This window comes from Rhineura floridana, chromosome 13 (assembly GCF_030035675.1).
Source record: "Rhineura floridana isolate rRhiFlo1 chromosome 13, rRhiFlo1.hap2, whole genome shotgun sequence".
Taxonomy (NCBI): Eukaryota; Metazoa; Chordata; class Lepidosauria; order Squamata; family Rhineuridae; genus Rhineura; species Rhineura floridana.
The window spans coordinates 11,570,029-11,583,240 of record NC_084492.1 but is presented as its reverse complement, the minus strand read 5'-3'; the positions used below and the strand labels follow the sequence as shown (position 1 = coordinate 11,583,240).

Below are 13,212 nucleotides of genomic sequence, written 5' to 3'. Positions count from 1 at the left end.
TGAGAAGTAACAACCTGGGTTCCCAAACCTGTGTTTACTGTCAACTGTCTAGTCCTCATTGAGTTGGTAAGCCTCTGTCTGGGATGTACCACTGGGGGCTTACATATCCAAACGATCCTCTATACACATAGAAATGCCCTACACATAGAAACTAGCAGATCTAATGTAGGTTTATCTTTACATGCTAGCTTTCTATCTGCAGGGATTATCAACATTATTAAATAATAGTATGGAGGAGCACTCAGTCATGATAGCCCTCTCCCCATGGTATATCCAACACAGAAAGTTTTCTGATTCAATGACTGGGCCTAGTTCTGCCCTTACTGATTGCACGATTACATAAAAATCCTGCACAATTACATTAACTTGATATTTTGACATCACTTTGGGAGGTGGCTGGGTTTTCGTTTTGCTTTTCCATTAAGGGAAACTAGAGGACAGACAGCAGTTGCCAAAAAGCAAAGAAGGAACGGAGGGAGGGAGAGAGAGAAAGAGAAAGAGAGAGAGTTGTGTTTAGAAAACAATTGTGTTGTAAACCACTTTGGGACGTTTTTTAGTGGGAAGCAATACAGAAACTCAATTTAACTGTGGTCAAAATAATGCCATTCCTTGTACAGTCATCTCATAAAAGTCACGCGCCAAATGAAAGAAGCAAACATTTTCTTTAAGGAAACTGTACAGGTTTTGTTTGTTTTTTTCCTGTCTAAACAAGAAAGTATGCTCAACAGCAAAGAAACGCTAAACAATTTTTACCCCACCTTTCCACCCAACGGTGGCTAACAATAAAAAAAACAAACATGTTAACAATACATAAGCCCTTATCACAATACAAAACAAAAGTAACACTTAAAAATCAATAAAAAAGCAGCAAAACACGGCATCCAACAGCTCCACATAAACTATCAGAGTACAATATCCTTTCAAAACATAATTCAAATAAGGCAAAGTCAGCAATTAATCAAATCCAGTATGACAATAAAATGATACAACCAAACGCAAAAGCAGGGTCAAAATTCACAGTAAAAATACAGGGTTATCCGATAGGTGTCCCAGGTATATACCAGCATCAACAGTAAAAGTAAAAGACATCTCACACAGAGGCAAGACTAACAGCAACTAATGGCCAATTTCATAAGAACTCAGAAGAGTCGCTTCTACATCCAACAGGTACTTAAAAAAACACCACAGCCAGAAATCCTTGTATCACCATCTTCATCTTTCAAGGGCCGCCAAGCTCCCCCGTGAGGTCCACTTGGCACCTTCATTGACATCTTTTCGGCGCCAGGTAAAGATGTGCTTTTTCTCCCAGGTGTTTGATAGATTGAGATGTTTTGTTTTAATATGCTGCCAAACCTTCCTGTGGCTGCGTGGGGGTGCTATTGCTATTTTTTGTAGTTATTTATTGTTATGTTTTTATAGTACGTTTTATTTCTTTTTGTTTTAACATTGTGTAAGCTGCTTGTGGTCCTTCCAGTATCAAACAACTAATAAATCGAATAAATAATAATAATAATCCAAGAGGACCTTAAGATTGCAGAATATTGCTTCCTTCTACTTGTCAGAGGTAAATGGGTTGGCTCTTGCCCTTGTTCTAACCCTGAAGTGGCTTCCCCAAAGGGTTGATCTCCCCCTCTCCTTCAGGTCAATCCCATTGGTGGACAGCTACCTGCAACAATCCTCAGGGCAATACCCTACCCATCCTTTAGAGACCTCTAGAAACAGATTTTCCAAATATGCCAGGGCACAGGGCTCTCCTCGCCCACATCTGGATGGTGAAATGCAGGCAGCTCTGTGGTGGTCAGTTATGCATTGCAAAGAAGGGCAAAAGGGGACATATTTGCATATGCTAAATTATATGTATAGATGCAAAGTTAGAAATGTCTATAATTTAAACAAATACATAACACCATTGTAGGGAAGACTGTACCTACACAGTCTGTTATCCAGGTGCAGACTCTTGATGGGAACTTCAAGGTCTCTGTTCCCCCTTCCTGTGATTCTCTCTCTTTAAAGTGGACTTGGAATGGGAAGCCCTTCAAATAGAGCGGGGACAGGGAGCCTCAAGCCTAGGGGTCAAATGTGGCCCTCGAAGCCTCCCTTATTTGGCCCTCGGGACTCTCTCTGGGCCATGTCTCCTTCCTAAGCCACATGCCTATCCTCTATGCCATCGCTCTCTGGCTCGGCTCTGCACCCTCCTCAAGGGCCTTAACTGTGATATTGCCTCTTGTATGCTTGCCGGAACAGAGACGTTTGTTTAGGAACCTGATTTTTGTGTTGCTGGAACACAGCCTACGGCACACTGAAAAGAGTTGCATCTGCCAACTACCCACTCTTTGCCTGTGGTCCTGTTCACTACTGGCAGGCAATCCCCAGATGTTGCCCAGAAAGTAATGTGGCCCTAAGGATGGAAAAGGTTCCCCATCTCTGAAAAAGAGGACCTCCCTTACAAGTTTACAAAGATATCGTATCGTAAGTAAAGAGCCTTTTTTGCTGGAGGGGAGAAGTGTTATACAGATGCTGATAAGGGAGCTTTGCAATTGCAACTCTAAACATAGATTTCAGTCTATGAAATCCAATCTTCGTCACTAAAACTCGAATTTCACTCAGTTTAAGGCTAACTGGGCATGTCCAAATATCAATGTTAAATTTTCAGATATTGCAAGATTTTAAAATGACAAAAACAATAACAGCGATCTGTACAACCAAAAAGCTAACCGGCACAGAATCCATTTTGTTGCACAGATCATTATTTTCAGAGTTAAAGGAATTAAAAACCAAGTAGAAAGAAAGTGTCACATTTCGTTTTAGCTCAGCACAGTAGTACTTTTTGCTTGGTTACTTAGTTATAGAACTTGATACTCTGTAATGGTTTGCTTTAAAACAACAAAACCCTGTAATCTATTCAGGATTGCTTTATCTAGCACTCTTCCAGGGAAAGACCACACTGTGCTTTCCTGCTTCCAAACACAATACAAGGGGGAAAAAAGGGGGGGGGGAAGAGTTCAGCTCTTTAAGAACAATACAAGCAAATGCTAATAAAGAGAAATAAGGACTCTTGAGATCCACCAATTAGAGCCAAATGCAAACTAGTGGGTCAGGCAGATATTTCTACATGAAGAATTAAGGAACAGGGGTACCTCTGAGATGACATGGTCAGCCCAGGACTAAAACCAAGCTCACAAGTCCGTTGACATAAACCCATTCCTGTTTCCTCCTACCCCATACCATTATTTTTAGCAACCTAATTTTGGTCTTGGTAGATCACTTAATGATTTTTTTTTGCCTGTTGTAGCAATTGCAATGCGCTGTGCTAGATGATGTGTGATTTTTAATTGTATTTTCATTACAGTATGAAAGAAATGAAAGAAGCTTCTGATTGTAATTCAATAAAATAAATATATAAGAAATTAACGGAAGCAATAAAATTACAATTAAAAATCAATACAAATATTTAATGGGGACGTGCGGCCACCTGAATGAAGCTCACAGACCCCTGTTTGTGAACCCCAGGTATAAACAACTCATGCGTAGGAGAAATCACAACATAAAGCAAAACCAAAGATGGGAAAACTTGTTTCTCTTTAGACCACAAAATAACTAATGTACTTATATTAGGGGAAAGGTAGGCTGGTTAAAATACTTTGGGGATAGTAGCTTGTGTGGACTTATTTACAAGGTTGCCTCTGACAATACGTGGCTCTCTGCTTGTCCAAATATCTACTTTCTCTCTGCTCTTTTCTAATCACTTCCATAAGTCCCAAATTCCTCCACTGTGAGCTCCAGAGCCAAAAGGTTTAAAAGTCAAGTTCACAGCAAGGCCATCCTATTTTAATCTCCATCAATACGTTGATTTGGACATAGCAGACAGAGCATTAGTTGAATTGTTATATTCTCAGTGGGAGTACACTCACCATTCTGATAGAAGCATTCATTCATCAAGAGCACCTTCAGTTAAATATCTGAGGAATATGCACATTTCACAATAGCTCCAGCTCATAAAGCTTAAAGTATGTCACCTGCTTTAAGGCCAGCTTCCCTCATTTCCGGTGAAAGGCTTTGTGACCGCTAATTTTCTCAATTAAATAAAAATCATGTCTTTTTATGTAGTAGGGTTTTTTTTACTATTAAAGTTACCAAGTGTTAACACCTACAGATGCACAACACCTTAAAAAGCATTCAGCTAAACTTGCAAATATAAGAGACACAAGGCACCTGTGTCCATTCACAAGCTGTGAAGTCAATCAACTTTAAGCACTTTCAGCACTGTTCTAACACACTTTCTAAGAATACACAGGGAAATAAGCATGAGAAGCACCCCAAATTCTTCTATATAGTGGGATGTCACCTGACAAGCCCCAGGTGGCTCAGAGAGTGAGCCCAAGGCAGTGAGGGGCCCTCCAGATCGAAGTCCGCCAGAGTTTGCCTTGGGGGATCCTGAAATGTCCAAGCGGGCAGAGGCTCTCCAAGATTTCAGACTGGGTACATGCCCAGTCTTCCCTGGAGATGCTGGGGGACCAGAGACCTTCTGCATGCAGAGCGGATGCTCTGCCACTGAGCTGTGGCCCAACCCCTGACAGAGGATTCCTCCACTGAAATTCAAGAGACCTCATCAGTAGTGGCATTCTGCCGGCTCTTGAAGACGCATCTGTTTAAACAAGATCTCCTGACCGGAACAACCTCCTATTTTAATGGGATCGTTTTACTGTAAATTTTAATCAGGGGTGTTCATTTTAATGTCTTGATTAAATCGTTTTATCATGTATTTTAATTTTTGTAATTGGTTTTACACTTGTCAATTGCTTAGCAGCCACCTTGGCAATTAAGTGGTATCTAAAATAATTAAAATAATACTGAGGATGAGGATGATGGGGGCCAACCAGAGACACCAAAGTGCTTGGCTCAAAGCTGGTACACTGCCCTTTAAAACTCCTACTAGCTCTCAGCTAAAGGGGTGAGGCTTGAGCTCCCAAGAAGCCTCTTTTGCTTTGTAGGTGCCCAGTTGAGCAAAGCAGCATCTTTCTTGCCTGACACCTCCCCGGAGTCCTGTATAGCTGAACCTCCCACCAAAACTGCTAGCTGGGGGCAACTGGGCTCCTTGGAACTCTGCAGCTTGCCCACGGCTGCACAGGTGGCAGGGCACGTAACCCCTGAGCCACTCACTGTGGGGTGATCTTTAGCTGGCCCTTGACACCAAGGAGACACGAGTGGGGATTTGAACTCCCAGACTCTGGACTCCCAGCCAGGCTCTCCTCCCCACTGTGCTATACCAGCTGCTGCAGGAACACAGGAAGCTGCCTCATACTGAATCTGACCTTTGGTCAATCTAGCACAGTATGGTCTGCACTGACTGGCAGAGGCTCCCCAGGTTTCCAGACTGGGAATCTTTCCTAGCCCTACCTGGAGATGCCAGGGACCTTCTGCATGCAAAGCGGATGCTCTGCCACTGAGCTACGGCCCTTCCCTCCCACACTTTTCTGGTAGGAAGCCCCAATGAACTCAACCAAACTTACTTCTGAGTTGACATGTATAGGGCCGTGCTGTTCAGTATGGTTTAAGCATTAGTTTTTCACTATTATTTAAAAGTTTTGCCAGGCGTACTTACAGGGCATCTACCAACAGGGGTGGGCTGAAGGGAGCTTAGGAAGGTTTTTTATGTTGCTATACACTGGCCTAATATTTTGTTAGAGGACAGTACATAAATGTTTTTCTAAATAACATAAAGTGAACTATTGGTAGCTCTCTGGATGAGTTGAAGTATATCAGCAAGAACTGGACCCAATTGTTCAACGATGACAACAACAAAGATGACTCCCCCCATCCTAAATGATACTGCTGAAATTAAGAAGCCAGGGGGAGGTTGGCCAGGACTGGATTTTTGTGCAGCCAGGACCATGAGCTCCATTAACCTGGTACTCAAAACAAGTTTCTTTATCTTTAATGCTTAATTAAGTCTTTAATTCTGAGTGTATGTCTTTTGCACCTGACTCCAGCTGGTGGGTCTCAGGGTTCTAGTAAAAACCAGATTACATGCTGCAAGTCTGAGATCTGCTCAGTGCTGAGTCTCAAAACACATGAAAATACGATTACAACACTCACTACCGGCAGCTAGAGTTGTTTTTTCCAAGTACAGCACAATGCAGCCAAACACAAGCTTGAATAAATGTGCCTACAAAACATTCAAGCAAGGTCAAAGTTTTACTATCAAAGTTATTTTCATAAGGATGCTTGTATGTATTTTAAGACATGACAAGCCAAAAGCATCCATTACCCTTATGCAGTAATACCTCAGTTAAAGAAGTACATGAGGTCCTTAACAGAAACTTTGGTACCAGAGGTAGGAATAACACGGAAAGAACAGGGATAGGTTCCTACACCAAAAAAAGAAGAGCAGTCTGTAATGGAACAACCAGGTCAGCTGAGCCTTGCATACAGACCACTTGAAGGCTTCTTCCAAAATGCATCCAGGGATGCCTGCCTCGCCTTTTTTCTTTTTATCATGTAGCATCTTGCTGTAGCAACCTAAAGCTTTGAGCACAGCTCTCCTCTCCGTACACTCGAGCAGGCAGGCAAGGGGCAACCACCACCACCCTGTGCTTGTGCTCTCTCTCTGCCATCCTCCCCTACACTTGAGCAGACATGTCTGCAGTAAACAATGCTTCCAGAGCTCCCGAAGCACTGTTTACTGCAGAGGTGCCTGTATCACCTGGCAAGGAGCACCATTTCAGCCACGTGTAAGACAGCTGCCTGCAGCAGCCGCCGCAGTCCAGTAGACAAGGAGCCACTTTCTGACTATGTCAAAGCATGTGCCCCCTCACGCCCCCTGCACCTAAAAAATACTTTCCTGGAGGATGTGTTAGTTGAGGTATTACTGTATTATTTAAATTATTTTTAAAGGCACTGAAGATTAGCAGCACCCTTATGTTAGCATGCCGGGAGAGCTGTGCACATTAAACATATATGCACATGCAAAAGTTAACTACAACTTCAGTTTTAGATCTGGCAAATATTGTATCCATTCCAACTGTCCAATCAAGACATGTACTGCATCCAATCATTATGTAACTAATTAAGTTCTGGTACTCAAATTCCTGGGCCCAGAAGTCTTTAATTCTAAGTGCATGTCTTTTGCATGTTCTTAGAAAAGCATTTCTAAAACATAAAAAGATGACAAAAGAAATCCATGGCTATCCATTGCAAATGAAGGACTGAAGGATTCTACAGGAGAAAATGACTGTGCTGCCAAAACAGGATGAGCCTTAAGCAAACCACATCAGAGAAATATTACTGGCCCCAAAATAAAAAAAAAATACCTACCCTTTAAGAAGAACCCTTTGACATTCTCCCCACCGGGGCTCACCATTCTTGTTAACCTTCCAGCCCTTTGCACCACATTTAGCACAGGTATTTGTGAAGCACCAGCGAGTTAGGGGCAAAACCAAACACATTCAGCTCAGTCCTTCCACGGAACAGACAAAAAACACCTCTGAAAAACTAACTACCAGCTGCACAGTTGCATGGCATTGATCCATCACAGACACCAAATACGGCTCCTGACCATCAGGCAAAGTCAAAACCCATACAACCCTGACAGTGTAACTTTCCCCCCCACTTCCTGCCAAAGATGAGCTATTAAAGAAGATGACCTAACCCTGCAGCAGCCAGTGAAATCTAAAGCTTCGTGGCAGCGATGGCTGGTGTCCATCAAGATGCGCGGGTGGAAGGCAGAGAGGCCAACACTGATGGAGCCAGAGCCAATGATAGCCTGAGCCAACCAATTCTAGTTCCCCCCTTCCATCCTCCTCCCTGCTGAGTTCTATAATGGCAACACTGAGATGAAGGAGGAGGAAGCTGACAGCCAGGACCACTGATGGACTGGATGCAAGCAAAACAAGCAGGCAGTTGGGGGTTGGCTACAGACTGGGGTTGGTGGGGCAGTGCCCTATTCGCCCTAATGCTGCCCCAATGCAAGACAACAGGTCTCCGCTTCCAGAAGCTTACAACCCAAATAATGACTTCCCCTCCTCTGTGTTCAATCGATGCCCCATGAGGGCATCAAGCTTTTGCAAGGCGCCTGTTTTCCTTTCATTTCGAATTGCAAAATGAATGAAGTCACTACCAATCCCTGTTCTTCAGCATGAAGCAGGAGAAGGGTTTTCTTCTTTTTTGGGTGGCTAATCCCCCGGCAGGCTTTTTGCCAAACCACCAACAAGGGGAGACTGCTCCTTCTGGTTAGTCAAGCAAGAGGAAAGCTGATGAGCAGAGCAATAATTGAAGGTGGGGTGCAGGGGGGAGGGAGAAAAAAAATGAGTTCATTGACTAAACTGATGTTTAAATGGTAGGGGTGGCTAACCTGTGGGCCTTCAGATGTTGATGAGCCACAACTCCTGTCATTCTTTACCATTGGCTATGCTGGCTTGGGCTGATAGGAGCTGGGAGTCCAGCAACATCTGAACCTAACATTTGGCTTTTCAGTTTAGAGAAAAGGCAAGTGGAGAAAGTGGATAGAGAAAAGCTTTCCTCCCTCTCTCATAACACTAGAACTCGTAGACATCCAGTGAAGCTGAACGTTGGAAGATTCAGGACATACAAACGATAGTCCTTCTTCACACAGCACATAAACTATAGAATTCACTCCCACAAGAAGCAATGACACAGTAAATACTACCCTGAACATGCCCGATCTCGCCTGACCTGGGAAGCTAAGCAGGGTCAGGCCTGGTTAGTACTTGGATGGGAGACTGCCTGGAAATGCCAGGTGCCGTAGGCTTAGAGGAAGGCAATGGTAAACCACCTCTGAATACTTGAAAACCCTATAAATATATCCAAAAAGATTCATAGGGTCACCATAAGTCGTAATCGACCTGAAGGCATATAACAACAACAAAGAAGCAATGACAGCTACCAACTGGGGTGGCTTTAAAAACGGATTAGACAAATACATGGAGGACAAAGCTACCGGTGGCAACTAACTGTGAAGGTTATGCTCTGCCTCCATGGTCAAAGGCAGCACGCTTCTGAACACCAGTTGCCTGAAACAGCAGGAGGGAGAGTGCCATTGCACCTAGGTCCTGTTTCCAGGCTTTCCACAGGCATCTGGTTGGCTGTTGTGGAAAAGCCTTGCTGTATCAAGCCAGAGGACCATTCAGTCCAGCACTCTGTTCTCCTAGCGGCCAACTAGATGCCTCTGAGAGCGGAGGAAGAACTTAGCCATCATGGCAAGTAGTCATTGATAGCCTCATCCTCATTGAATTTGACTAATCCTCTTTTAAAGCCATCCAAATGGGCGGCCATCGCTGCTTCTTGTGGGCGTGAATTCCATCGTTTATGAGCTGTTTTGCCTATTCTAATCTTCCAACATTTGCAGGACTGCAGGTCAGTGTTTTAGGGAGTTTACCATGGACTGCGAAAAAGACAAATAATTGGGCGTTAGAACAAATTAAACAAGAGCTATCACTAGAAGCTAAATGATGAAACTGAGGTTATCATACTTTGGACACATAAGAAGACATGCTTCACTAGAAAAGACAATAATGCTGGGAAAAACAGATGAGAGTAGAAAAAGAGGAAGGCCAAACAAGAGATGGATGGATTAGTTTTAGTTTAGAGAAAAGGCGGGTCAGAGGAGACATGATAGAAGTGTATAAAATTATGCATGGCATTAAGAAAGTGGATAGAGAAAAGTTCTTCTCCCTCTCTCATAATACTAGAACTCGTGGACATTCAAAGAAGCTGAATGTTGGAAGATTCAGGACAGACAAAAGGAAGTACTTCTTTACTCAGCGCATAGTTAAACTATGGAATTTGCTCCCACAAGATGCAGTAATGGCCACCAGCTTGGATGGCTTTAAAAGAAGATTAGACAAATTCATGGAGGACAGGGCTATCAATGGCTACTAGCCATGATGGCTGTGCTCTGCCACCCTAGTCAGAGGCAGCATGCTTCTGAAAACCAGTTGCCGGAAGCCTCAGGAGGGGAGAGTGTTCTTGCACTCGGGTCCTGCTTGCGGGCTTCCCCCAGGCACCTGGTAGGCCACTGTGAGAACAGGATGCTGGACTAGATGGGCCACTGGCCTGATCCAGCAGGCTCTTCTTATGTTCTTATGTTCTTTTGGATTCCATAAAGGAAGCCACAGACCTGAACTTACAAGATCTGAACAGGGTGGTTCATGACAGATGCTCCTGGAGGTCACTGATTCATAGGGTCACTGTAAGTTGAAATTGACTTGAAGGCACATAACAACAACAACAACAACAAATGTTTTAGGGAGCTCAACTGATGCATAGCATCCAAACAGAAGCTACGCAAACAAGCCCAAGAACACTTCTTGTTACCAGTCTGTTGGCCCATCCATGCCAACACTGCAGAGTAGAGGGAAAAGCCATGGAAGGTGTTGACTAGCCTTGCTTAGCTGCTATCCATGGTTGTCCTGTTGCGACCAGGTGGCTTTACGTGACACTGCCCCATTTGACAGTGGCCGTGAGCTTCCCCCCTAAAGGAAAAATAATTTTAACAACAGCTTTTGAACATTTCCCCCCATGCTGGTCTCCAGAAGGCTATTGTAATTTGCTGGGGGCCAGCAAGCAAGTGGATTCCATCAGACAATGCTGCTGCTATCAAGAACAGCTCAGAGATGGAAGAACACAAAAAGGATTCAACCAATCACTTGCTAGCTCTTGGAAAGTAATGATGATCTCCTTTGGTGATCAATGATGATCTCCTTCGGTTATTGGCAGCAAGGGATTCAAGGACAAGGAAGCTTTTTTTTAATTATTTCTTTCTATCTTGTTATGTCCTGCATTTTTATTATGAAAAGAGCAAGCCTATACAAATTCAGGGCTGTTTTTAAACAAAGATATAAACACAAGAAAAGAATCCTAAACAGAATATGAAAACAGCAGTTAAGAACATCAACAGGGGAAAAAGAACATATCAACACCAGCAGACTAAAAACATATCATGACAGACTTTGACTTAAAAATGCCTGCCAAAATAAAGCAGTCTTAAGTGCCTGTTTAAAAGTGGACAAAGAAGGTCAGAGAAACGTCTACAGGGAGGCTGCTCCATAGCCTAGGGGCCACAACTGAAAAGGCCCTCTCTCTTCTCTGCTGCTCTAGAGGGCTGGAGGACTAGCTCTAAGGTACAAGAGAATAGATTTTGGATGACTATTAGAAGAAAACGTATTGAGCAGGCTAACAATGCAATTATTTAACAATGGAACTAATGTTAAACTAACATTAGTTAGTTGTTACATTCGTTTTGCTTTTACTGTTCTAAGCAAATCCTGCGGCTATTATGACTTGCGTGTGTGTGTCTGTGTTTCCATTTATGTGTTAATATTATATTTACATTTATGTTTTTAAATAGGTGGTAAGGTGCTTGGTGACCTCTGTGTAACAAAAGACGAACAAGTCTAGGGTGGTGGTCTTCAGCTAGAAGCTGGCCAGCCACCTGCTGAGGCATGCTCCATAGCTCTAGATTATCAGTTAGCACAGGGCACTGGACGCCCTACAACAGGTGTGGGGAATCTTTGGCCTTCTGGATGTTGCTGAACTACAACTCCCATCAGCCCCAAGCAAGCATGGCTAATGGCCAGGGATGATGGGAATTATATTTCAGCAACATCTAGAGGGCCAAAGGTTCCCCACACCGTCCCTATAAATCCCCTCCAACTCTATGATCCTTGTCCACACCAGCCATACTTCAGTTAGCCAAGGGACAATGAGGAGGTCCCCAGAAACCAAGGATAGATCACAAACAGAATCATATGGGGGGGGGGGGAAATTCTAGAGAGACTGTGGAAACGGATCTTCCTTATTTTTGTACTTTAAGTTGTAATTGCAGCAAGAACTATCTAGCTTGGAAGTCCATGATCCAGGTCCTAGTTTCACAGCATTGCTCTATAATTTAAAACACCTGAATCTGCATGTGGTAAGGGAAGACTTGCACTCCCACTCCTCACCTCAGTGATTAGCATACACCATTCATAGAGCGGGGGGGGGGAGATTCAGCCACATGGATATTGGGGTTGTTGGTCCACCAACTTTGCTCCAACATCCCATTTGCTCCATCATCCGTAGCTCCACCCACTCTGCCCCAACAGTCTACTTGCTCTGTCATCCGTAGCTCCACCCACTCTGCCTCAACATTCCATGAAAGCGGGATGCATGCAAACAAGTTCTCATCTGTGAGTCCTGTTATGGCTCGATCACTGCAGCAGGTTCAGACAAGCATGCTCCAACTTCCATAGCATTGGGAGTCCAAAACATCTAGATCACCCTTTTCCAACCTTTGGGTCCCCAGATTTTGTTGGACTAAAACTCCCATCAGCCCCAGCCAGAATGGCCAATGGTCAAGAATGATGGGAATTGTAGTCCAGCAACATCTGGGGACCCAAAGGTTGGGAAAGGCAGATCTAGAGACCGTCAGGATGGCAAAGGCTGACCTGTAACATCAAGAGGTGACTTGAACGTATGAATCAGCCAGCCGCCGCAGATCTGACCCCACAGACAGAAGTTTTGCATCCCTGGGGTATCAATGTGCAATGCTTTTCAATGTAGACTGTTCCCACATTCCATGCTCGAAGCCTTGAGACAGAGAAATCAACTGATAGACAAATGTGTGAGAACTAGCTCTGGGATGTTACATCACACTAGAGAGAAATGCCCTTGTGGAGAGCAATGTGCCAGGCAGTGCACGACTGCTGTGCCCCCCTCCCGCCTATGTGCCACACTGTTACAACAGGACAAGTGCAGGCCACCGTAGCCAAAATATCTCCTCTACTGAAGCCTCCCCTTAGGAGCCTCTCCCCTCAATGTTTCACAAGAAGCAAAAGGAGTTTTGCAAATGTTGGAAAAGGCAACAGCAATTAGCATGCTGGAGCTAAAGGCAGCATTCTCTCTCCCTCCCCTTTCTTTCTCTCTTTTTTTAAACCAAAGGCATTCCTGGGCTCCTATCTCAGTAATTTGAACTATGCCAACAGCAAGTCTCAACAAGTTAGCCCTCTTGAGGAATTACCTTGGCTCAGCAAAACAAACTGCTTCTAACTCCTTGTTTTCAAAATGTAAATATTAAGTGAGGCTTTGATCGCTCAAACCCTGCATCCAGCAGTGGAAATCTCTCTCTCTCTCTCTCTCTCTCTCTCTCTCTCTCTCTCTCTCTCTCTCTCACACACACACACACACACACACACACACACACACACACACACACAG

General features: G+C 43.9%; 1 protein-coding gene across 7 annotated transcripts in view; it reads right to left on the bottom strand.

The window, feature by feature from the left end:
• The window catches only part of SLC12A4 (solute carrier family 12 member 4), a 162,998-nt gene that overhangs the window by 51,708 nt on the left and 98,078 nt on the right, over positions 1-13,212 (bottom strand). Inside the window, exon 1 of one of the 7 annotated variants that reach the window (XM_061593843.1) lies at positions 7,315-7,384. The exons of the other annotated variants lie outside the window; for them this stretch is intronic. Within the exon in view, the coding sequence (XP_061449827.1) occupies positions 7,315-7,360 (46 nt within the window). The 5' untranslated portion in view covers positions 7,361-7,384. Of the gene's footprint in view, positions 1-7,314; positions 7,385-13,212 lie in introns of those variants that run through there. 7 annotated transcript variants of the gene reach the window in all.